Here is a 20,089-nt window from a genome sequence, read left to right as displayed (position 1 = left end):
TGCAGTTCGGAACAGCTTTATTCAGCAGGGCGGGCCGGGCCGGGCCGGGCTGGGCTCAGCCCTCGAACTTCTTCTTGCGACCCTCCATGCCGCTCAGCAGGTCGATGTTCTTGCGCCAGTCTCCCACCTCCCGGTTCTCCTGGGGGCGTGGTCAGAGGTTAGGGTCTCCCCCTGGTCCCCTCTCCCTGAGCAGCTGTGGGCAGGACTGCTCCACGCTGCTCACACACGCCGCCTGGGGCACGGCCTGTTCCCGCGACAGTCGGCCGAGTTCTCTTAACTACCTCTTGTCCCAGTCCACACTTCCTGTGTCATACATTTCCTGTGTATCCCCCTCATGCACTTCCTGTCCCCTCATGTACTTCCTGTCCCCTCATGTACTTCCTGTCATGCACTTCCTGTCTGTCCCCTCATGCACTTCCTATCTGTGTCCCCTCATGCACTTCCTGTATGCCTCCCTCATCACTTCCTGTCCCCTCATCACTTCCTGTCCCCCTCTCCTCCTCATGCACTTCCTGTCTCTGTCATGCACTTCCTGTCCCCCTCATGCACTTCCTGTCCCCTCATGCACTTCCTGTCATGCACTTCCTGTCTGTCCCCTCATGCACTTCCTGTGTCCCCTCATGCACTTCCTGTATGCCTCCCTCATCACTTCCTGTCCCCTCATCACTTCCTGTCCCCCTCTCCTCCTCATGCACTTCCTGTCTCTGTCATGCACTTCCTGTCCCCCTCATGCACTTCCTGTCCCCTCATGTACTTCCTGTCATGCACTTCCTGTCTGTCCCCTCATGCACTTCCTGTATGCCTCCCTCATCACTTCCTGTCCCCCATCACTTCCTGTCCCCTCATCACTTCCTGTCCCCCTCTCCTCCTCATGCACTTCCTGTCTCTGTCATGCACTTCCTGTCCCCTCATGCACTTCCTGTCTGTCCCCTCATGCACTTCCTGTGTGCCTCCCTCATCACTTCCTGTCCCTCATCACTTCCTGTCTCTGACATGCACTTCCTGTCCCCCTTCCTTTGTCTCCTCTCAGCATCCTTCTCTCTCCCTCATGCACTTCCTGTCCTCCCTTCCTACTTCCTGTATTTCTCTTGCACTTCCTGCGGCCCTCCTATACTTCCTGCTGAGGACCCCTCACCAGCTGCCTCTCCCCTCAGCTCCAGGAAGATCTGCCCAGAGGCCAGACCCTGGGGCTGCTGCCGCGGCAGCCCCTCACCTCGGTACCCCTTCCCTGGCCCTGGCCCGCGCTCACCTTCTCCGTGTCTTCCTTCTTCACCTGCTTCAGGTGGGCCCGCAGGTCCAAGGTCTCCTTAGCCCGGGCCCCCAGCAGCGCCTGCATCATGGCGTCTGCCGAGATTCTCACCCTCCGCAGGGTGGGTCGCTTAAACTTGCCCCGCAGGTCAAAGATCTTCTGGGTCAGGTCTGCAATCTGGGGGGCGGCCACAGCTGGAAGTGGGGACCCCTCCCTCCTGCGGCACCCCCTTCCAGCATCTCGGCCTCACCCAGCCTCTCCCCAGTTCCGGCTCCCAGACCAAGCTTCCAACCCCGGAAACTGAACCCGTCTCCTGCAACCCAGCCTCGTTCTCAAGACCGCCTGCTCAGCTCCACCTGGGCTCACTGCCTTATGCCCCACCCCCCACTCACATCCCTCCCCGGCTTCGCACATGCCGATCCTGCCTTCCCTGCTCGTATCCGCTGCCACCCTGCCATGCTCATGGACTTGTCCCCGTCCCCTGGGGTCTGCGACTGAGGGCTAAGACCACAGCCCCAGGCGCCCGCACCTCGGTGATGTTCTTGGTAACCTTTGCCTCTACGTCGTATCTCTCTTCGTCCACCTTGTCCACGCGGGCGTGGAGCTGTCGGCACAAGTCCTGGCAGAGGAATTCCGAGTGTGTTGTGGGGGGCAGGCCTGAGGACCCTTGAAATCCTGGTCTGAGGGAGGAGGGGCCGGAAGTGGCCTTGAAGGGGGCGACGCTGGAGCTGCGGCTCCAGGGACCGGCTCGGAGAGGTTGTCTGGGAGCCGGAGACTGACGGGCTTGGGCTGCGGGAAGCCGGCCCTGGGCTTTGTGGCTGTGCGTGGTTGCAGGCCAGATTCTGCTTCCCTGAGGGGACGGGCTACGACGCTGGACCCCCGGTCCTGAACGGAAGGTGGGCGCGGGTACCTGCAGCTCGGCGAAGCCCAGCCCCGCCAGCTCCAAGGGCTGGCACCGGGTGCTCAGAGCGCGCCGCTTCTCTCCGCGCCGCTCCTCCGCCTCCCGCTCCAGCTCCTGCTTGGCACTCTGCAGCATCAGGGTCTGCAGGGGGGTGGGCGGGCGACAGCCCACCCGGGGTCTCAGGATGAGCGGGTCCCCCTTTACCCCTAGGCCCCGCCCTCCCGCAAGGACACGCCCACAGCCCCGCCCCGCCTGCCCAAGCCCAGCAATAATGTATGCAAGCCCCGCCCCTGGCTCGCCTCCTTCTACCCCCAACGACCCTCACCTTCAGCTGCAGTTTCCTTGAGGCGGAGATCTTAGACTTTTTCTGCCGGAGTGACACGGACGGATGGAGGACGGAGACCCTCCGAGGGGTGTCCCCATCCCTTCAGGCCCGTCCAGATGTGGGCCCGCCTCCAACTTGAAGCCCAGGTCCAGAGGAAGCCCCGCCCCTCGGCCCCGCCCGCCAATCTGGGCTCTGACTCAGGCTAGGCACCGCCTACCCACCCCCCCTAAACAACGTCATGGGCAACGCAGCTCCGCCTACAGGCCGCTCCCACCAATCCGAGCCCGGCTCCTCCCAAGCCCCGCCCACCAGCTCCTCGGCCCCGACCACGACCACATCTCCCTTATCCTAGGCCTTGGCTCTGCCCTTCTCTCTGTGGTCCCTCCTGGGTTCCGAACCCGGGTCCCGGGAAGCCCCGCAGCCCGCCCACCTTGGCGTGTGGCTCCGTGGCGTAGGCGCGGTAGTTGGCGGAGGAGCGGCGTCGCACCGGGGCGGGCGCGGGGCGCGCTTCCCCTGCCTGGCGTGGAGGGGCCCATCACCACCAAGACCGCGGCCCTGCCCGCCCGTCCGCCTAGAGCCTGGGGGTCCCCGCCCAGCCTTCGGGTCCTTGCCCAGCCTCAGGGTCCCTGCGCAGCCTTGGGGGTCCCCACCCAGCCTTGGGGTCCCCGCCCAGAGCCTCAGGGGGGTCCCCATCCAGCCTCTGGGGGCTTGCCCAGCTTTAGGGTACCGGCCCAGAGCCTCGGGGGTCTCCGTCCAGCCTCGGGGTCCCTGCCCAGCCTTGGGGGTCCCCATCCAGCCTCGGGGTCCCCGCCCAGAGCCTCGGGGGTCCCCGCCCAGCCTCGGGGTCCCCACCCACAGCCTCTACCCGGGGTGCTCACCGCATCCCGGCTCCTGCAGGGGAAGAAACAGAATTAGGATTAGGGTTGGGCGTGTGCCGCTCAGGCTCCTGGGGGACCCCAGAGGCCTCCCTGGCCCAGAGGTCACGTCCCGGGAGGGATGCCCAAACTCTCACAGTTCCCAGGCCCGGGGTCCCACCCCTGACTCCGTCCCAGGCACATCGCCCCCGCCTCCCATGCCCTCGAGACCTCGGGGGTCCGGTGGCCCAGCCTCACTCACTGGTCTGCCATGCTGACACAGGGGTGGGCGTCCAGGTGACCTTGGAGCCCCCGGCCGTAGGGGCTCCTCCGGGCTGCACAGGGCTCACCAAGGACACTGAGCTGAAGGGCCAGGGCAGACTAAATATACCTCCCCGCCCCTCCTCCGCTGGGGCAGATAACGGCTGGGGCAGATAACGGGGCGCGTGAGGCGCACATGAGGGGCGGGCGGGCCGCGTGCAGCAGGGCCAGGCAACCGGACCCCTCCGCCTCCCCCCAGACCCAGCCTCTCAGCTCACACCAGAGCCCAGGCCCAGCCCTCCTCCCTCAGACTCACAGAGCCCAGGCCCCAACCCCCTCCTCCCTCAGACTCACAGAGCCCAGGCCCACCCCTCCTCCCTCAGACTCACAGAGCCCAGGCCCACCCCTCCTCCCTCAGACTCACAGAGCCCAGGCCCCAACCCCCTCCTCCCTCAGACTCACAGAGCCCAGGCCCCAACCCCCTCCTCCCTCAGACTCGCAGAGCCAAGGCCCAGCCCTCCTCCCTCAGACTCACAGAGCCCAGGCCCACCCCTCCTCCCTCAGACTCACAGAGCCCAGGCCCCAACCCCCTCCTCCCTCAGACTCACAGAGCCCAGGCCCCAACCCCCTCCTCCCTTAGACTCAGAGCCCAGGTCCCCCCCCCTCCACCCTCAGATTCAGAGAGCCCAGGCCCAGCCCTCCTCCCTCAGACTCACAGAGCCCAGGCCCACCCCTCCTCCCTCAGACTCACAGAGCCCAGGCCCCAACCCCCTCCTCCCTCAGACTCACAGAGCCCAGGCCCCAACCCCCTCCTCCCTTAGACTCAGAGCCCAGGCCCCCCCCCCTCCACCCTCAGATTCAGAGAGCCCAGGCCCAGCCCTCCTCCCTCAGACTCACAGAGCCCAGGCCCCAACCCCCTCGCTCAGACTCACAGAGCCCAGGCCCCAACCCCTTCCTCCCTCAGACTCGCAGAGCCCAGGCCCACCCCTCCTCCCTCAGACTCACAGAGCCCAGGCCCCAACCCCCTCCTCCCTCAGACTCGCAGAGCCAAGGCCCAGCCCTCCTCCCTCAGACTCAGAGCCCAGGCCCACCCCTCCTCCCTCAGCTCACAGAGCCCAGGCCCACCCCTCCTCCCTCAGACTCACAGAGCCCAGACCCCAACCCCCTCCTCCCTCAGACTCACAGAGCCCAGGCCCCAACCCCCTCCTCCCTCAGACTCACAGAGCCCAGGCCCCCCCCCTCCACCCTCAGATTCAGAGAGCCCAGGCCCACCCCTCCTCCCTCAGACTCACAGAGCCCAGGCCCCAACCCCCTCCTCCCTCAGACTCACAGAGCCCAGGCCCCAACCCCCTCCTCCCTCAGACTCGCAGAGCCCAGGCCCCCCCCCACCCTCAGATTCAGAGAGCCCAGGCCCAGCCCTCCTCCCTCAGACTCACAGAGCCCAGGCCCCAACCCCCTCGCTCAGACTCACAGAGCCCAGGCCCCAACCCCCTCCTCCCTCAGACTCGCAGAGCCCAGGCCCACCCCTCCTCCCTCAGACTCACAGAGCTCAGGCCCCAACCCCCTCCTCCCTCAGACTCGCAGAGCCCAGGCCCACCCCTCCTCCCTCAGACTCACAGAGACCAGGCCCAAACCTCCTCCCTCAGCTCACAGAGCCCAGGCCCAGCCCTCCTCCCTCAGACTCGCAGAGTCCAGGCCTACCCCTCCTCCCTCAGACTCACAGAGCCCAGGCCCAGCCCTCCTCCCTCAGACTCGCAGAGCCCAGGCCCAGCCCTCCTCCCTCAGACTCGCAGAGCCCAGGCCCCAACCCCTCCTCCCTCAGACTCACAGAGACCAGGCCCAAACCTCTTCCCTCAGCTCACAGAGCCCAGGCCCAGCCCTCCTCCCTCAGACTCGCAGAGCCCAGGCCCACCCCTCCTCCCTCAGACTCGCAGAGCCCAGGCCTACCCCTCCTCCCTCAGACTCGCAGAGCCCAGGCCCACCCCTCCTCCCTCTGACCCCTAACCCAGCCCCATCCCGGACCCGGAGCCCGGGACACAGGGTCACAGGACGCGGCGTGCCGAGCACTGGGCTCTTTACTCTCATCATGTGGGTGCCAGCGGGCCCGCCCGAGCCCACCCCACCCCTGCGAGGAGGTGGCCTGCACCAGCTGGGGGCTCCGGGGTGGACCCTGCAATCCCAGAGAACATTCCAGAACGCCAGGGGCGCACATGAGAATCCCAGAAAGGGAACTCGAAATTCCTGAGGGGAGGCTGCTGAGGGTAAAGCCAAGAGCTGGACTATGCCGTGCTTAATGCAGACTCCTCCCGTGGAGTTGGGGTACGCAGCCGCGGGGGGCTGCCTCAGGCCTGATGGTGGGGCAGCCAAGCCCAGAGCCTCCTGGGGCAGTGCCGGGCTTCCGGGGCCTCCGAGCGCAGCAGGGAGAGCTCTGGGGGCGTGGCCAGGTGCTCAGGGGGTGGGCTACCCGCCTCAGGAGGCGGAGCCTGGCCTTCAGGGGCGTGACCAGGTCCTCAATGGGCAGGCTCTCTGCCTTAGGAGGCGGGGCCGGACATTCTGGGGGCTTGGCCATGTCCTCAGTGGGCGGGCTCTCCGCCTCGGGAGGCGCGGTCGGAGCTCCGGGGGGCGTGGCCAGGTGCTCAGGAGATGGGCTACCCGCCTCAGGAGGCGGAACCTGGCCTTCAGGAGGCGTGACCAATGGGCAGGCTCTCTGCCTTAGGAGGCAGAGCCATGGCTCCATGGGGCGGGGCCTGGCCTTCAGGGGGCGTGACCAATGGGCAGGCTCTCTGCCTCTGGAGGCGGGGCCGGACATTCTGGGGGTGTGGCCAAGTGCTCAAGGGGCGGGCTCTCTGTCTTGGGAGGTGGAGCCTGGACTTCAGGGGAAGGGACCAGGTCCTCAGTGGGCGGGCTCTCCGCCTCGGGAGGCGGGGTCGGGGCTCCAGGGGGCGTGGCCAGGTGCTCCGAGGGCGGGGCCCCGGACTCCCGGGGCTTGCAGAAGCGAGCGAAGGTGTCCGAGGGGCCGGCCTGGTGCTGTGCGGTGAACCCCGCCGCCCGGGCCTGCTGGCCGACGCGGGAGCAGAACTCTTGCAGCTGCTGCTGCCGCAGGTCCACCAGGTACCTGGGGGCGACAGGGACGCGTCAGGGGTCCCCAGCCCAGACCCCGCCCCAGCCCGCCGTCTTTGCCCGCGGCTCACCGGGCCAGTTCCACAATCAGGCTGCCTCCGGGGGCCACGCAGACGCCCAGCTCGGGGCTGAGCTGCTGGACCATCCTGCAGAGGGGCGGGGAGAGGCTGCGGTAGACTGGACGTGGCCCGTAGCTGGGCGAGGCCTGGGCTCCAGGGCAGGGGGCAGCGCCCCTCTTACCCGCAGGCCACGTAGAGCAGCTGGAAGCGGCCTCTGTAGCAGCCTTTGCGGTGCAAAGCCTGCGCGGAGCCCAGCGGCAGGAAGTGGATGGAGAAGCATGGGGGGGCTGCAGGCGACGACAGGGGGTCAGCCCCAGGGTGGGGGGCGTGTCCAGCGGGAGCCAGGGCCCGGCGCCGCCCCCCCCCCCCCACCAGGCCCCTGCAGGCAGGACCGCGGGAATCATTTAGGAAAGGAGCAGCTGTCGAGGAGGGGTCCCGGGCGCGGGCACTGCTGACCGAGCCCGGACACCTGCCGCTGGCGCCCCCGGCTCACCTGCGGGCGGCGGCACGGGGCTTCGCTCCTGGCCCTCGGCGGCTCTCGGGCGCCCCCAGGCGGCCATCTCCCGTAACAGCTCCGTCACATTGTGCTGCGTGATCTCGCCCGCGGACTGTGTGCGGGACAGCGCACAGCCCCAGCGCTTAGGGCACGGGGCGCAGCCGGATTCCGGGGCCGGGGTTTGGGGCGCCCGCCGCATACCTTGACCGGCTGTCCGTTGCTGGTCCGCAGGAGCTCCTTGTCATCGGCTTCGATGCCAAAGCCCACGAAGGGCCCCGTGGCGATGTCCCCCCAGTACCCGCACGCCACCATGCGCTCCCCGCGCTGCAAAGGCAGGGAGGGGAGAGCCAGGTGACGCCGGTGTTGGGCGCCCTGACTCCCGGGTCGGGGCAGGCAGTGGGCGCTCACGTGGATCAGGAGGCGGCCGGACGCCAGGGTTCGGTTGGGCACTCTGTAGGCGCTGGAGTCTCGGAGCTCAAAGGCCACCCCGGTGTCCCTCCAGCGTCGGAACTCCCGCGTGTGGATGACCTGGGCCTGGTGTCGGGGGAGGCGAGGAGGGAGGCCTGGGAGAAGCCGGAGTAGGGGGCCCCACCCCCGGCCTCGCAGCCTCCGCCCTCGGACCCCGGGGGCGCCGCCCCGACCCCTTACCCCGCGGTCGTGCAGCTTCATGCGCAGGTCCCAGTCGCTGACCCCGTGCCGCGCGTCGTAGCGGGAGCCCAGGTAGTGGCGCAGCCGCGAATCCCAGAGCCGCCTCACGGGGAAGGCCTGGGGCCCCTTCTCTCCGCCCGCCCAGAAGCGGAACACGGCCTCCAGCGCGTCTCGCTCACGGAACTGCGTGGCCAGGGTCGAGAGGGGGCTGCGGGGACCCTCCCCGAGCCCCCGCGGAGCAGGAGCCACCCCCTCCCCCAGGCCAGGGGCTTGGGAAGCCAGGGTTCGGACTCCAGGGGGCCCACCCCACGAGCTGCGCGCCCCCGCCCCAGGCGGGGAGATGGGCGGAGGCCGGCCCGCACCTTGAGGGCGCCCAGGTCGAGCCAGGGCAGCTGCTCCGCCAGGAGGTCGGGCTCCGGCACCAGCTGCGCCAGGCGCTGGGCCTGGGCGCGCACGAAGGCGGCCACCGAGGGGCGCAGCAGCGCATTCCCCCACACCTCCAGGAAGGTCTCGCTCCTCTCTGGGTGGACGGGGAGGAACGGGGACGTTACTCTCGGCCTGGAGCTTCAGGAGCCATCCCGTGCCTCGCCCGTCCTGGGGGTGAGCAGCTGACAGCCCGGGGCTCCTGACGCCCTCTCCCCACCCCACCCCCACATCACCACAATCTCCTGTCTAGATTTCCCCCACCTTCAAAAATAAAAAGGTGGGGGCCAGCGCTGTGGCACAGCGGGTAAAGCCGCTGCCTGCACTGCCAGTATCCCACATGGGTGCTGGTTCGAGTCCCAGCTGCTCTACTCCCCATCCAGCTCTCCGTTGTGGCCAGGGAAAGCAGTGGAGGATGGCCCAAGTGTTGGGGCCCCTGCACCTGCGTGGGAGACTCAGAGGAAGCTCCTGGCTTCAGATCGGTCCAGTTCTGGCCGTTGCGGCCATTTGGAGAGTGAACCAGTGGATGGAAGACCTCTCTGTCTACACTGACTCCCGTGGGGAGGCTCTGCGACCCCCGCCCCTCGGTGTGCAATGGCTCCAGGGGAGAGTGGACTCTGGTCTGGGTCCACGCCGCAAAGCTGAGCGGGCATCTGAACACAGCCTGAGTCAGGGCTGCTCCGGGCGCTGAGCGGGGGTCGCCAGCAGGGAAGGACCACTGCCTGCCCACGCCGGGCACCCCCTCCCCTCGGGGACCCTGCTGACCCCGCGGAGGACGTTTGGGGCTGGCATGGTGCCGCTGCCACGCGCCGTGGCCACAGCTCCCTGCATTTTCTCCCGCATTTCTCTGTGGCTGGGGTGGGGGGCAGGGTAGCTATTTGGAGCTCCCATTTTACAAGTGGGAAAAGCCAGGGCTGTGCATTTGCACATGATGAGACAGGCAACCATGGCCGAGGGCTATTTTTAGCCACTGACAGGCCAGGATCCTTGGGGGGGGGGGTGTGCGGTGCTCTGGGACCTGGCAACTGACCTTGCAGCCCCATCTTCTCGGGTTCCTCCAGGGCCAGGCTGAAGAGCAGCACGTGCCGGGCCACTGCCTCCAGGTTGTTCTCCAGCACATAGAACTGCAGGGGGGACGCAGGTGGGCAGGGGACGCCACTCTTCCAGGGAGAGGGACCCTGGGGCCCTTCCTCCACGCACTTGCCTCTGCACTCCAGAACCCGCCTCCTCACCTCAAGTCAGATCTCATCCTTGGACTCCGGGACTCCAAGTCCCACCCCAAGCCCAGGCCTCACCAGGGCGCCTGCCTGGGTCCAGGCTCCAACTCCAGCCTTTGCCTCCTTGGACCCAGATTTCCTTTTTTTTTTTTTAAATCCCAATCCCCTCTCCTTCCCTCAAGAACTCAGGAATCTGGCCTCTTGTCTTCCTAGCCCTCCTCTACCACCAAACCCAGAGCCCCGGCTCACATTGAATCTCCTGGGAGGCCAGAGAGCGGCCCGCGCCAGGGTCCGAAGTAGGTGCCGCCCGTCCACAGAGCCCAGCAGCAGCACATCTAGGTCAGGGCTGCTGTGCTCGGTGTCCGCCTGCAAGCTGGGGTCCACACGAGGAGCTGGAAGAACGACAGCGGGTTGGGGCTGGCGGCCCTCGGAGTGTCCCCTGCAAAGCCCCCCAGAACATTGACTACAAATCCCAGAAGGCTTCGCGCCCAGGGCCCAGCTTTCAAAGGGAGTTACGTTTCTAAGCATGCTGGGACTCGTAGTCCTCAGCTCCCGCCGATGGAGGCGCCGCGGGCAACGTGAGCGCGCCCCCTGGCGTCGACGCGGAGAGTACAAGTCCTGCAGGACAGGTGAAGGGAACCTGGGGCGGGGGACTCACGCTCGGCCTGCAGGTCCAGCGCTGGGGACAGGCCCCACCAGGACACCGAGCCAAAGCCCACGCCGGAGCCCGCCGCTGTGGTCATCGTCCTGCGAGGCAGACACCCACGCTCACATCTCGCCCCTGCGCCTCCACGTGACCCCTCCCGCACCTTTCCTTCCAAATATCCCGAGACGCCCGTTACCTCCCTGCTAGGTGCTGCGCGGCCGCCCAGCGCCCTCCGCAACCGCCGCCCCGGGCGTCCCGGACCTTTTCGAACAATCGACCAATGACAGCACGAGAGATTGCCTTGCTGCGATCAACTGACCAATGAGCGTGAAGAGGCCCGCCCCTATAGGAACTTTGGGCCAATGGACGCGCTGGGGGGCGGGAAAACGTTGGACGCGGTTGTCATGACGACGGCGGGGCGTCCGGGGCTGCGCGGTGCCCTAGGCTGCAAGCCCCGCGCACCTGTCGGTGGGTTCCCGGCGCGCGCAGGTGGGCGGCGGGTGCTGGCACCCAGGCGCCGTTGGAGTTAAGCTCCCTGAACACAGGCCCGGGAAGGCGAACCGGGCTCGAAGCAGCGCCCGCCCACTCTTGTATTTCTCGGGCCAGTGCACCTGAAGGCAGGAAACGCTGTCTCCTTTTCGCTTTCTTCTTTGAAGGCCAATGCATTTTTTAAATAAGATTTAGCCATTCATTTTGTTATTTATTTCTGTTGCCAGTGGCCATCTTGGCATGGCCTTCTCATTCCACCACAGGTACCAACCCCGGGAAGCTGCTGCTTAGTAAATCCAGATGGTGAAATGTGGGCAACACCTGCGACCCAGGCTCTCTGCCTGTGACCCGGCCTCCCCACCCTGCGAGAACACCCAGGCCCCGCCCCCGCCCCGAGTGACCGACAGGTGGTACAGTCACAGAGCTGTGCGCCCAGCCCAGCTGTCTCGTTCCAGAACCTTCTCTCACCCCAAAAGGAGATCCTGGATCGCCCAGCCCCAACCACGGACCCAGTCACCTCCGCCGGGTGTGGACAGGTCAGTCCTGGACTCACTCCACACAGGGCTCTGCTGCCGGCATCTCGCCAGGGACCAGTGCTTCCCAGGTCCCCCCCTGCTGCAGCCTGGCTCAGCACTCCATCCCTTTTCATGGCTGCGTAATGTTCCCAGCGCCCCCTCCCCTAACTGCATCTCAAACACCGCCCACGCCTCCCCCCACCGCGCCCCCGTTCTTTCAGCCCAGCCTGCATCATTGGTAGCGGCAGAGATCTTTGTGTGGGTGTGTGATTTATTGTATTTATTTGAAAGACAGAGAGAGAGAGAGAAGGAGGGAGGGAGGGAGGGAGGGAGAGAGAGAGAGAGGTCTTCCATGCACTCATTCACTTGGCCAAAACGCCCACAACGGCTGGCACGGGGCCAGGCCAAAGCCAGGCACCAGGAGCTTCAGCCGGGTCTCTCAGGCCTCAGAACGGGAAGAGGTGCAGCGGGAATGGAGCCGGCGTGGCAGGTGGTGGCCTGACCCGCTGCGCCCACGCTGGCCCCACGGCCATGGCGTTACAGATCTGCTCCGGTGACACCGTGTGAGCCAGAACGGGTCGGCCCCTGGCCTCCGAGACAGACCGCGTTCCCCAGCCAGGAGTAATCACCACATCCATGGGCTGCCATGAGGCTTGTTGGCAGTAGGAGCGGCAGCGTGGTAACAGTGCTGGCTTCACGGAGACCGGCCCCACACCCTAACTGCACAGCTGACCTGATGTCCCTTTCCCACTGGCTACCGGGGAGCTCAGGGCCCGGGCACTCTGCTCCTGTCCTTAGCACTAGAGGGCACCTTGGTCTCCTTGTTCACTGACCCGGCTGCTCTAAGTCCCCAACTCCTGGATCTTTCTGTCACCCCAGATCCTGCCTGGCCCCGGACGTCTCCCTACAAACAGACCGGGAGGGGCATTTGGTGAGAGCAGGAGGAGGTGGCGAGAGGACTGCTGGTCTCCCGGGCCTGGAGGTGGTCCTCGGTGCTCCCCGTGGGCAGAGCCGGCCAGGTGGGGCCCAGCCTCCCCGGGGGGATGGAAGGGGGCGCAGAGGGGCCCGGGAGGGAGGGAGGTGGCGGGGGGGGGGGGACTGCTGGTCTCCCGGGCCTGGAGGTGGTCCTCAGTGCTCTCCGTGGGCAGAGCCGGTCAGGTGGGGCCCAGCCCCCTGGGGGGGATGGAAGGGGGCGCAGAGGGGCCCGGGAGGGAGGGAGGTGGCGGGGGGGGACTGCTGGTCTCCCGGGCCTGGAGGTGGCCCTCGGTGCTCTCCATGGGTGGAGCCGGCCAGGTGGGGCCCAGCCTCCCCGGGGGGATGGAAGGGGGCGCAGAGGGGCCCAGGAGGGAGGGAGGTGGCGGGGGGGGGTACTGCTGGTCTCCCGGGCCTGGAGGTGGTCCTCGGTGCTCTCCGTGGGCAGAGCCGGCCAGGTGGGGCCCAGCCCCCAGGGGGGGATGGAAGGGGGTGCAGAGGGGCCCAGGAGAGAGGGAGGTGGCGGTGGGGGGGGGGCTGCTGGTCTCCCGGGCCTGGAGGTGGTCCTCAGTGCTCTCCGTGGGCAGAGCCGGCCAGGTGGGGCCCAGCCTCCCCGGGGGGATGGAAGGGGGCGCAGAGGGGCCCGGGAGGGAGGGAGGTGGGCGGGGCGGTGGGGGCGGGATTCCTGCACCAGCAAGGCCGCCCCCACGGCCCCTCGCGGCACACGCGTGGCGGGCATTCTCTCCACGGGACCAGCCAGGCTCAGGTCTGAGCGGCCGGGGAAGAAGTGGGGGAGAGGTGGGGTGGTGGCGAGCCCCCCCCGCCCCTGCCTCCCCCCCCGCCCCTGCCTCCCCCCCCCCCCCCCGCCAAGGAGCACGCCCGGGCCACCAGAGCTGCGGAGCGTTTATTTGGCCTGGGGGCGGGGGTCAGCGGCGCACACTGCCTTCGCCTCCCCGGGGCCCAGTGCCCTGGCCGGAGGGGTGGGGGAGGCGAGGGGCGTGAGTGGGCGACGCGGGGGCCGGTGAGGGGTGCGGAGGGCTCAGGGCGCGGGCGGCTGCCGCGCGCGGTCGGGGGGCCGCAGGGAGTGCCACTGGGCGACGGGCCGCCGCGGGTTGGCCAGCATGTCCGCCCAGTGCCGCAGGCCCGCGCCGCCCGCGGCCGCGCCCACCGCCACCCGCCCGATGGCCTCGTTCCTGCCCAGCTTGTCGTAGTCCAGCACGGTCAGCTCCACCTGCACGTTCTGCGGGGCGAGGGAGGCGGAGAGGAGGCTGAGGGGCGGGCGCCCTCTCCCCCGCAGCGCGGGCTGCGCAGCCTGGCCCGAGGGTGGGGCCGAGGGGCGTGGCTCCGGGACGGAGGGGCGGGGCTCCCGGCCAGGTCTGGCCGAGGGGCGGGGCATCGTGGTATGGGGCGGGGCTGAGGGGCGGGGCGGCGTCCTGGTCTACCCTGGCTGAGAAGTGGGGCTCCCAGACATGTCTGGCTGAGGGGCGTGGCGCCGTGGCCCGAGGGGCGGGGCGTCCCGGCCAGGTCTGGCCGAGGGGCGGGGCATCGTGGTATGGGGCGGGGCTGAGGGGCGGGGCGGCGTCCTGGTCTACCCTGGCTGAGGGGCGGGGCTCCCGGCCAGGTCTGGCTGAGGGGCGTGGCGCTGTGGCCCGAGGGGCGTGGCGTCCCGGCCTGGCCTGGCTGAGGGGCGGGGGCGTCGTGGTCTGGGGGCGGGGGCGTCCCGGCTGGCCCGGCTGGGACGCGGGTCGTGCTGCAGGGGTGAGCAGGGGGCGGGACCTGAGAGCGGCGGGGCGGGGGCGGGGCGGGGGCGGGGCCTGGCGCACCTGCACCTGGTCACAGGGCACCTCGAAGCTGAAGGCCTCGTTGTAGTAGGGGCTCAGCGTGTTCTTCTTGATGGTCGTCTTCTTCTTCCGCACCTTCCTGCCGCCCAGCAGCAGGTGGACTTTGACGTACGGATCTGGGGGGCGGGAGAATGCGTGCAGGAACCAGACCCGAGCCCGGCCCGCGCCCCGACCCTGCGACCCCGCGCACCTGACAGCCCTGCCACGTCCATCTTCTTCAGGTTCTTGGCCTCCAGGACGACGACGGTGAGCTTCCCGGCCGTGGGGACGTAGCGGAGCGAGAAGCAGATGTCCCCGAGTCTCTCCGGCTACGGACGGCCAGGGCCTGAGTGCCCGCAGGTGCAACCCAGAGGGGCAACGTCAATCCGCCCCCGCCCCCATCGGGACGCAGGTGCAAGGGCCTGCCCTCTGATTGGCCCGCGCACGCTCACCTCTTCCCGGGGAGCCGCCTGCAGCTCCTGCCAGGCCTGCACCGGCCGCCCCAAGTCCACGGAGCTCATGGGGACCCGCACCTCTCCGATGGCGTCGTTGCGGGAAAACCGGTCGAAGTCGTACACGGCCATGACCAGCACCCTGCCCCCCAGCTCCACATAGGGCACCTGGGCGCGGCGGGCACAGAGGGAGACGAGGTGGAGTGGCCAGTGGGGGGAGAGCAGGAAGGGTGCAGCGGGGGGGGGGGGTGGACAGCGTCGCCAGGGCGGTGCAGGGCCCAGGGGACAGCTGGGGGTCCTGGGGGGCAACTGGGGCGAGGGCCCAGGAGACAGCTGGGGGTGCCCAGGGGACAGCTGGGGGTCCCGGGGGGCAACTGGGGCGAGGGCCCAGGAGACAGCTGGGGGGGCCCAGGAGACAGCTGGGGAGGGGCCCAAGAGACAGCTGGGGGGGCCCAGGGGACAGCTGGGGGTCCCGGGGGGCAACTGGGGCGAGGGCCCAGGAGACAGCTGGGGGGGCCTAGGGGACAGCTGGGGAGGGGCCCAAGAGACAGCTGAGGAGGGGCCCAAGAGACAGCTGGGGGTGCCCAGGGGACAGCTGGGGGCCCCAGGGGACAGCTGGGGGGGCCTAGGGGACAGCTGGGGGTGCCCCGGGGGACATCTGGGGGGCCCAGGGGACAGCTGGGGGGCCCAGGGGACAGCTGGGGGGGCCCCGGGGGAAGCTGGGGCAGGGCCCCGGGGGACAGCTGGGGTGGGGCCCAGGGGACAGCTGGGGTGGGGCCCAGGAGACAGCTGGGGGGCCCAGGGGGCAGCTGGGGGGGCTAGGGGACAGCTGGGGGGGCCCAGGGGACAGCTGGGGGGCCCAGGGGACAGCTGGGGAGGGGCCCAAGAGACAGCTGGGGGTGCCCAGGGGACAGCTGGGGGTCCCGGGGGGCAACTGGGGCGAGGGCCCAGGAGACAGCTGGGGTGGGGCCCAGGGAACAGCTGGGGGTGCCCAGGGGACAGCTGGGGGGCCTAGGGGACAGCTGGGGGTGCCCAGGGGACAGCTGGGGGGCCTAGGGGACAGCTGGGGGTGCCCAGGGGACAGCTGGGGGACCCAGGGGGCAGCTGGGGGGGCCCCGGGGGAAGCTGGGGTGGGGCCCAGGGAACAGCTGGGGGTGCCCAGGGGACAGCTGGGGGTGCCCAGGGGACAGCTGGGGGGCCTAGGGGACAGCTGGGGGTGCCCAGGGGACAGCTGGGGGGCCTAGGGGACAGCTGGGGGTGCCCAGGGGACAGCTGAGGGTGCCCAGGGGACAGCTGGGGGACCCAGGGGACCGCAGTGCCCCAAGGGGCCAGCCGAGCAGCTGCCCAGGGCCAGGGCCGGGACTGGCGCCCTGGAAAGCTGTCGGGGCGCTGAGGGCAGGGGCTCACCTTGAAGGCAAAGGTCTCCCCGAAGTGTGGGCTCAGCGCCTGCCGGTGCACCTTGGTCTCGTGCCGCCGGCGCTTGTCCGGCAGCAGGTAGACCCGCACGTAGGGGTCGGAGGAGCCGCCCAGGTCCAGGGCTGCCAGGCCTTCCGCTTGCAGGATGCCCACGAGCAGCTGCAGGGGCGCTTGCCTCAGCCTCCCTCCAGAACCAGTCCCGAGGACCCCGAGACCCCCCAGCACCCCGGCCTGGGGACCCCAAGACTCCCCCCAGCACCCCCAGTCCCTGAGGACCCCAAGACCCCCAGCACCCCCGGGCCTGGGGACCTGAGCCCCCCCACACACTCGCACCTGGCCGCTCTGGAAGTCGTAATCCAGCGAGTACTGCAGCCGTCCCAGATTACGTTTCTCTGCCGCCTGCTGCCCGGAACAGGGCGGCGCTGGCTCCAGCTCCTCCACTTCCGGCTGCACCTTAGGGAGCCGGGGGCAAGGGCAGGTGGTGAGTGGTACCCTCCGGGCCCAGGGAAGCCACACCTGAGCGCTTGGCAGGGTTTGACAGGACCCAGAGGCGGTACGTTTGTCAGTGTTTGATTAGTGATGTCTGCCATGGGCGGGGAATGGACAGGCTGATGATTCACATGGTGTCTCTACTAGGGCCAGGAAGGATGAAGATTTTGTTTCCCACCATCATGGATGTACTGGGGGGAGGTCTCCCAAGTGCCACGCTGGTTGGTGGTGTTGCCACAGCAAAACCAGTGATGAGGCAGCGTACTTGACATTCAGATTGGAGGAGCCGGCTTCTTAACCTAGGCCAGTGGTCACCAAAATTCACCGCGAACCGGAATTCCCGGGGTCGCTGCAGGGGCCTGGCGCCAGCGCCACAGCTGGAGTCACCCGAGCTGATTCTGACCTCCCGGGCTTTGCCCGTCACTGGTTTAAGGGTTTGACCCCTGGACTCTAAGAACAGCCCTCAGCAGTAATAATTCCAACAGCCGAGAAGGAAGAAGTTCCAGCTGGGACGCGGGGTCCCACGGCCCGGAAATGGCCTCTCTGGGTTGGAAGCCCCGGACGCCCCAGCTCGCGAGCTCCAGATCCTTCGTCCCAGGACCTCCTCCCAGCCCCGTCTTCCGGTCCCTGCTCCGACCCCCACCTGCCCTCCCCACCCTTTTCACAGGATTCACGGACCCGCCCCTGACTCCGCCCCTCTCCCGGAGCTCTCGCTGCCCTAGCACTGAGCTCTATCCGCGCTGGGCCCCAGCGGCTTCCCAAACCTCCTGGGAACCTGGGCGCCACGCCTCCACGAGGCCCCTCTCTCGGCCAGCTGGGCCTCCGGGCTCCCCCTGGGTCTCTGCACAGAAGCCGCCCCCGCCGGGGGCCCCAGTCCGCGACACACATCAATCACCCTGAACGGTGGCTATGTCGGTGCCGGGCTCCCCCACCACGCTGGACAGCCCCTGTGACCAGCGGCTGGGCCCGACAAGCTCTAGGTCCCCAGAGTCCAGTGGGGGGCCAGACACAGGCGAGGGGGGCCTGGGCGGGGGCTGGGGCTTCTGGGGAGACGGAGAGGGCCGGGCCCCGGGGCCACACCTTGTCTATGTAACTGCGGCCCAGCTCCCTCACTTCCTGGAAGTGGACCTGGGCGTGGGCCTGGCTCTTCTTGCCCATCCGCCTCCGACAGCGCTTCCGGTAGAGGCAGAAACAGCAGCTGGAGAGGAGGAGGCCCGAGACCAGCACGACGGCGGCCAGGGCCCAGGGCGGCACTGCAGAGGGGCGAGAGCGCGCAGCGTGGAGGCGCCGACGGGCAGCCTGGCCCGGCCACCCGTCCAGTCGCTCCCACGTCACCGCGTCCCTGGGCTCCCAAGCGCTTGGGTGCACGAACCCAGGCTCACGACCCCGGATTTGCTCGCCTGTTGATCTCACTCTCCTGATTTTGCTCATCTCTGGTGCTTTTAGACGCCTCGCGCCCCCCGCCCCCGGCCCCGTTTCCCATCCACCAGCCCAGGCCCCCCGCTCCGTGCCACTTCACCCAGACTCCAGTCCGGGATACCGACCCGAAATCCCAACCTGGTTTTCCCGCCCGCCGGCCTCAGCACAGTGTCCGAGTCCCGCCCTGGGATCCCGGCCGGGCTTTGTCTTCGCCCTGGCCCCCAGCTCTCGCTCACCTGGGCCGTGGCTCAGGCGGCTGGAATCCGGGGGCGCGTCGGGCGCTGGAGGCCCCCGCGTTGGGGGCTCCGGGAACATGGCTGCGGGGTCCTACGGTCCTGGCTGCAGAGGCACCCAAGCGCCCCAGCCCTCCCACGCCCACCGCAGGCATCCTTTGAGTGCTCTGAGCAACAAAGAACTACAATTCCCAGCAGGCCTCTGCGCGAGCGGCCGCACAGAAGCCGGCCAGCCGCCGCGGGGCATGCTGGGAGTTGTAGTCTTGGCCTCGTCGCGGCGTGGGGGCTGGCCCTTCGTGGAGGGGATCCACGCTCTAGCTCCATCCCACAGGAGCACCCCCACCCCCACCCCCCCTGGGCACCCCCAGGCGTCTCTCTGACTTCCGCTCCTTCCTCGCCCCTCCCCAGGGCCCGCACTGAAGGTGGGCGAAGGCGAACTGGGGCGGGGCGGGGTGGGGGGGGAAGACCAGCGTTGCCAGAGCAACCGCCGGCTGCGCCCGGGCGGGGCGGGAGCAGGGCTGGTTGCCGGGCAACGCCCTGTTGCCAGGACGACGGGGCGGGTTGACGCACGGACCTGCAGACGGGCGGGGCGGGCTCGCTGCAGCCGGGAGGGCGCCTGGGACCCCCGCCCAGCGAGAATGGGGAGGGGGCGGCCCGAGGCCCGAACCCCGCCGCGGACTCTGCCTTCGCTGCGGGACCGGAGCTCCCTCCCTCCCGCGCTCCGGCTGGGGAGGAGGGGGCTGCCCACCGCCTTTGCAGCGTGTGGGACCCTCGCGCGCTCCCCCAGCTCTGTCTCCATGCCTGTCCCGTGCCCGCCCCCGGCCTCACCACACACGGGCGCCCCCTCCCCATCCGGGCGGCCTCCACGCGCCTCCCCCGCCCGCGGGCCCCTCTGGACCCCCGCGTCTGCGCCCCTGCCCGGGCTCCCGGTCAGCCCCCACGTCCTCCGTGGGCCACCCCGTGCCTCCAGGGTGGCAATGAGGACGGGGCTCGGGAGGGTCCCAGCGGCTCCTACCTGCTCGGCGGCCGGACGGGACCCTGCCGCGACGCGGAGGCCCCGCCCGCACGGACCCCGCCCCCGCACGTGGGCGGCGGCGCTGTCCCGGGTGCTGATCGCGGGGCCGGGCTGTGCGAGTGCGACTGTGAGAGACTGAAGCTGTGCGAGAGGCTGTGCGGCTGCCAGGCACTGTGTGCCTGTGCGTGTGCGGCCGACCGTGTGTCAGCGGGAGTGCGCCATGTGTGCGTGTGTGGTTGTGTGTGCTGTGTGTTCATGTGTGACTGCGTGTGTTCATGTGTGCCTGTGCGTGTGCGGCCGACCGTGTGTCATGGGGAGTGCGCCATGTGTGCATGTGTGGTTGTGTGTGCTGTGTGTTCATGTGTGACTGCGTGTGTTCATGTGTGGTTGTGTGTGGTTGTATGTTCATGTGTGACTGTGTGTGTGCGGCCGACCGTGTGTCATGGGGAGTGCGCCATGTGTGCGTGTGTGGTTGTGTGTGCTGTGTGTTCATGTGTGACTGCGTGTGTTCATGTGTGGTTGTGTGTGGTTGTATGTTCATGTGTGACTGTGTGTGCGGATGACCGTGTGTCATCGGGAGTGCGCCATGTGTGCGTGTGTGTTCTTGTGTGGTTGTGTGTTCGTGTGTGGTTGTGTGTGCTGTGTGTTCATGTGTGACTGCGTGTGTTCGTGTGTGGTTGTATGTTCATGTGTGCCTGTGCATGTGCGGCCGACCGTGTGTCATCGGGAGTGCGCCATGTGTGCGTGTGTGTTCGTGTGTGGTTGTGTGTGCTGTGTTCATGTGTGACTGCGTGTGTTCCTGTGTGGTTGTGTGTGGTTGTATGTTCATGTGTGCCTGTGCATGTGCGGCCGACCGTGTGTCATCGGGAGTGCGCCATGTGTGCATGTGTGGTTGTGTGTGCTGTGTGTTCATGTGTGACTGCGTGTGTTCATGTGTGGTTGTGTGTGGTTGTATGTTCATGTGTGCCTGTGCATGTGCGGCCGACCGTGTGTCATCGGGAGTGCGCCATGTGTGCGTGTGTGTTCGTGTGTGCTGTGTGTGGTTGTGTGTTCATGTGTGACTGTGTGTG

General features: G+C 68.4%; 3 protein-coding genes across 3 annotated transcripts; all 3 read right to left on the bottom strand.

Moving 5' to 3' along the window:
• TNNI3 (troponin I3, cardiac type) lies at positions 1 to 6,327 on the bottom strand. Its single transcript, XM_062177611.1, has 10 exons — positions 6,055 to 6,327; positions 5,709 to 5,760; positions 3,592 to 3,664; positions 3,354 to 3,366; positions 2,906 to 2,992; positions 2,476 to 2,517; positions 2,160 to 2,291; positions 1,779 to 1,868; positions 1,250 to 1,426; positions 1 to 139 (listed from the first exon to the last, which is right to left on the bottom strand). Exons 1-10 carry the CDS (start codon positions 6,325 to 6,327, stop codon positions 56 to 58), a joined length of 1,023 nt encoding a protein of 340 aa, XP_062033595.1. The 3' UTR covers positions 1 to 55.
• Positions 6,288 to 10,300, bottom strand: DNAAF3 (dynein axonemal assembly factor 3). The gene is made up of 11 exons (XM_062177703.1): positions 10,212 to 10,300; positions 9,803 to 9,945; positions 9,367 to 9,460; positions 8,276 to 8,433; positions 7,914 to 8,096; positions 7,674 to 7,799; positions 7,467 to 7,589; positions 7,239 to 7,377; positions 6,951 to 7,056; positions 6,782 to 6,856; positions 6,288 to 6,705 (listed from the first exon to the last, which is right to left on the bottom strand). Exons 1-11 carry the CDS (start codon positions 10,294 to 10,296, stop codon positions 6,345 to 6,347), a joined length of 1,593 nt encoding a protein of 530 aa, XP_062033687.1. The 5' UTR covers positions 10,297 to 10,300; the 3' UTR covers positions 6,288 to 6,344.
• Positions 10,301 to 13,214: 2,914 nt separating this feature from the next.
• SYT5 (synaptotagmin 5) lies at positions 13,215 to 18,251 on the bottom strand. Its single transcript, XM_062177702.1, is given in 8 exon segments — positions 13,215 to 13,415; positions 13,999 to 14,132; positions 14,207 to 14,324; positions 14,448 to 14,615; positions 15,855 to 16,022; positions 16,197 to 16,316; positions 18,008 to 18,139; positions 18,141 to 18,251. Coding segments are annotated over 8 exon segments (1,152 nt in total).
• Between the last annotated feature and the right edge of the window lie 1,838 nt (positions 18,252 to 20,089).

This window comes from Lepus europaeus, chromosome 19, assembly GCF_033115175.1.
Source record: "Lepus europaeus isolate LE1 chromosome 19, mLepTim1.pri, whole genome shotgun sequence".
In the NCBI taxonomy this organism is placed as follows: domain Eukaryota; kingdom Metazoa; phylum Chordata; class Mammalia; order Lagomorpha; family Leporidae; genus Lepus; species Lepus europaeus.
Note: the sequence above shows the minus strand (reverse complement) of the source record. Positions and strands in the feature narration are given on the sequence as shown.

Bases quoted from the DNA above. Each gene is read 5' to 3' on its own strand.
- TNNI3 (XM_062177611.1), bottom strand. From the start codon at position 6,327: ATGGAGCCATGGCTCTGCCTCCTAAGGCAGAGAGCCTGCCCATTGGTC. The intron at 2,292-2,475 runs GTGAGGGTCGTT...ACCCCCCTGCAG, and splicing joins CAAGGAAACTGCAGCTGAAG to ACCCTGATGCTGCAGAGTGC. The intron at 140-1,249 runs GTGAGCGCGGGC...CCACGCCCCCAG, and splicing joins AGAAGGAAGACACGGAGAAG to GAGAACCGGGAGGTGGGAGA.
- DNAAF3 (XM_062177703.1), bottom strand. From the start codon at position 10,296: ATGACCACAGCGGCGGGCTCCGGCGTGGGCTTTGGCTCGGTGTCCTGG. The intron at 8,434-9,366 runs GTCAGTTGCCAG...CCGTCCACCCAG, and splicing joins CGAGAAGATGGGGCTGCAAG to AGAGGAGCGAGACCTTCCTG. The intron at 7,800-7,913 runs GTAAGGGGTCGG...CCCCGACACCAG, and splicing joins TGAAGCTGCACGACCGCGGG to GCCCAGGTCATCCACACGCG.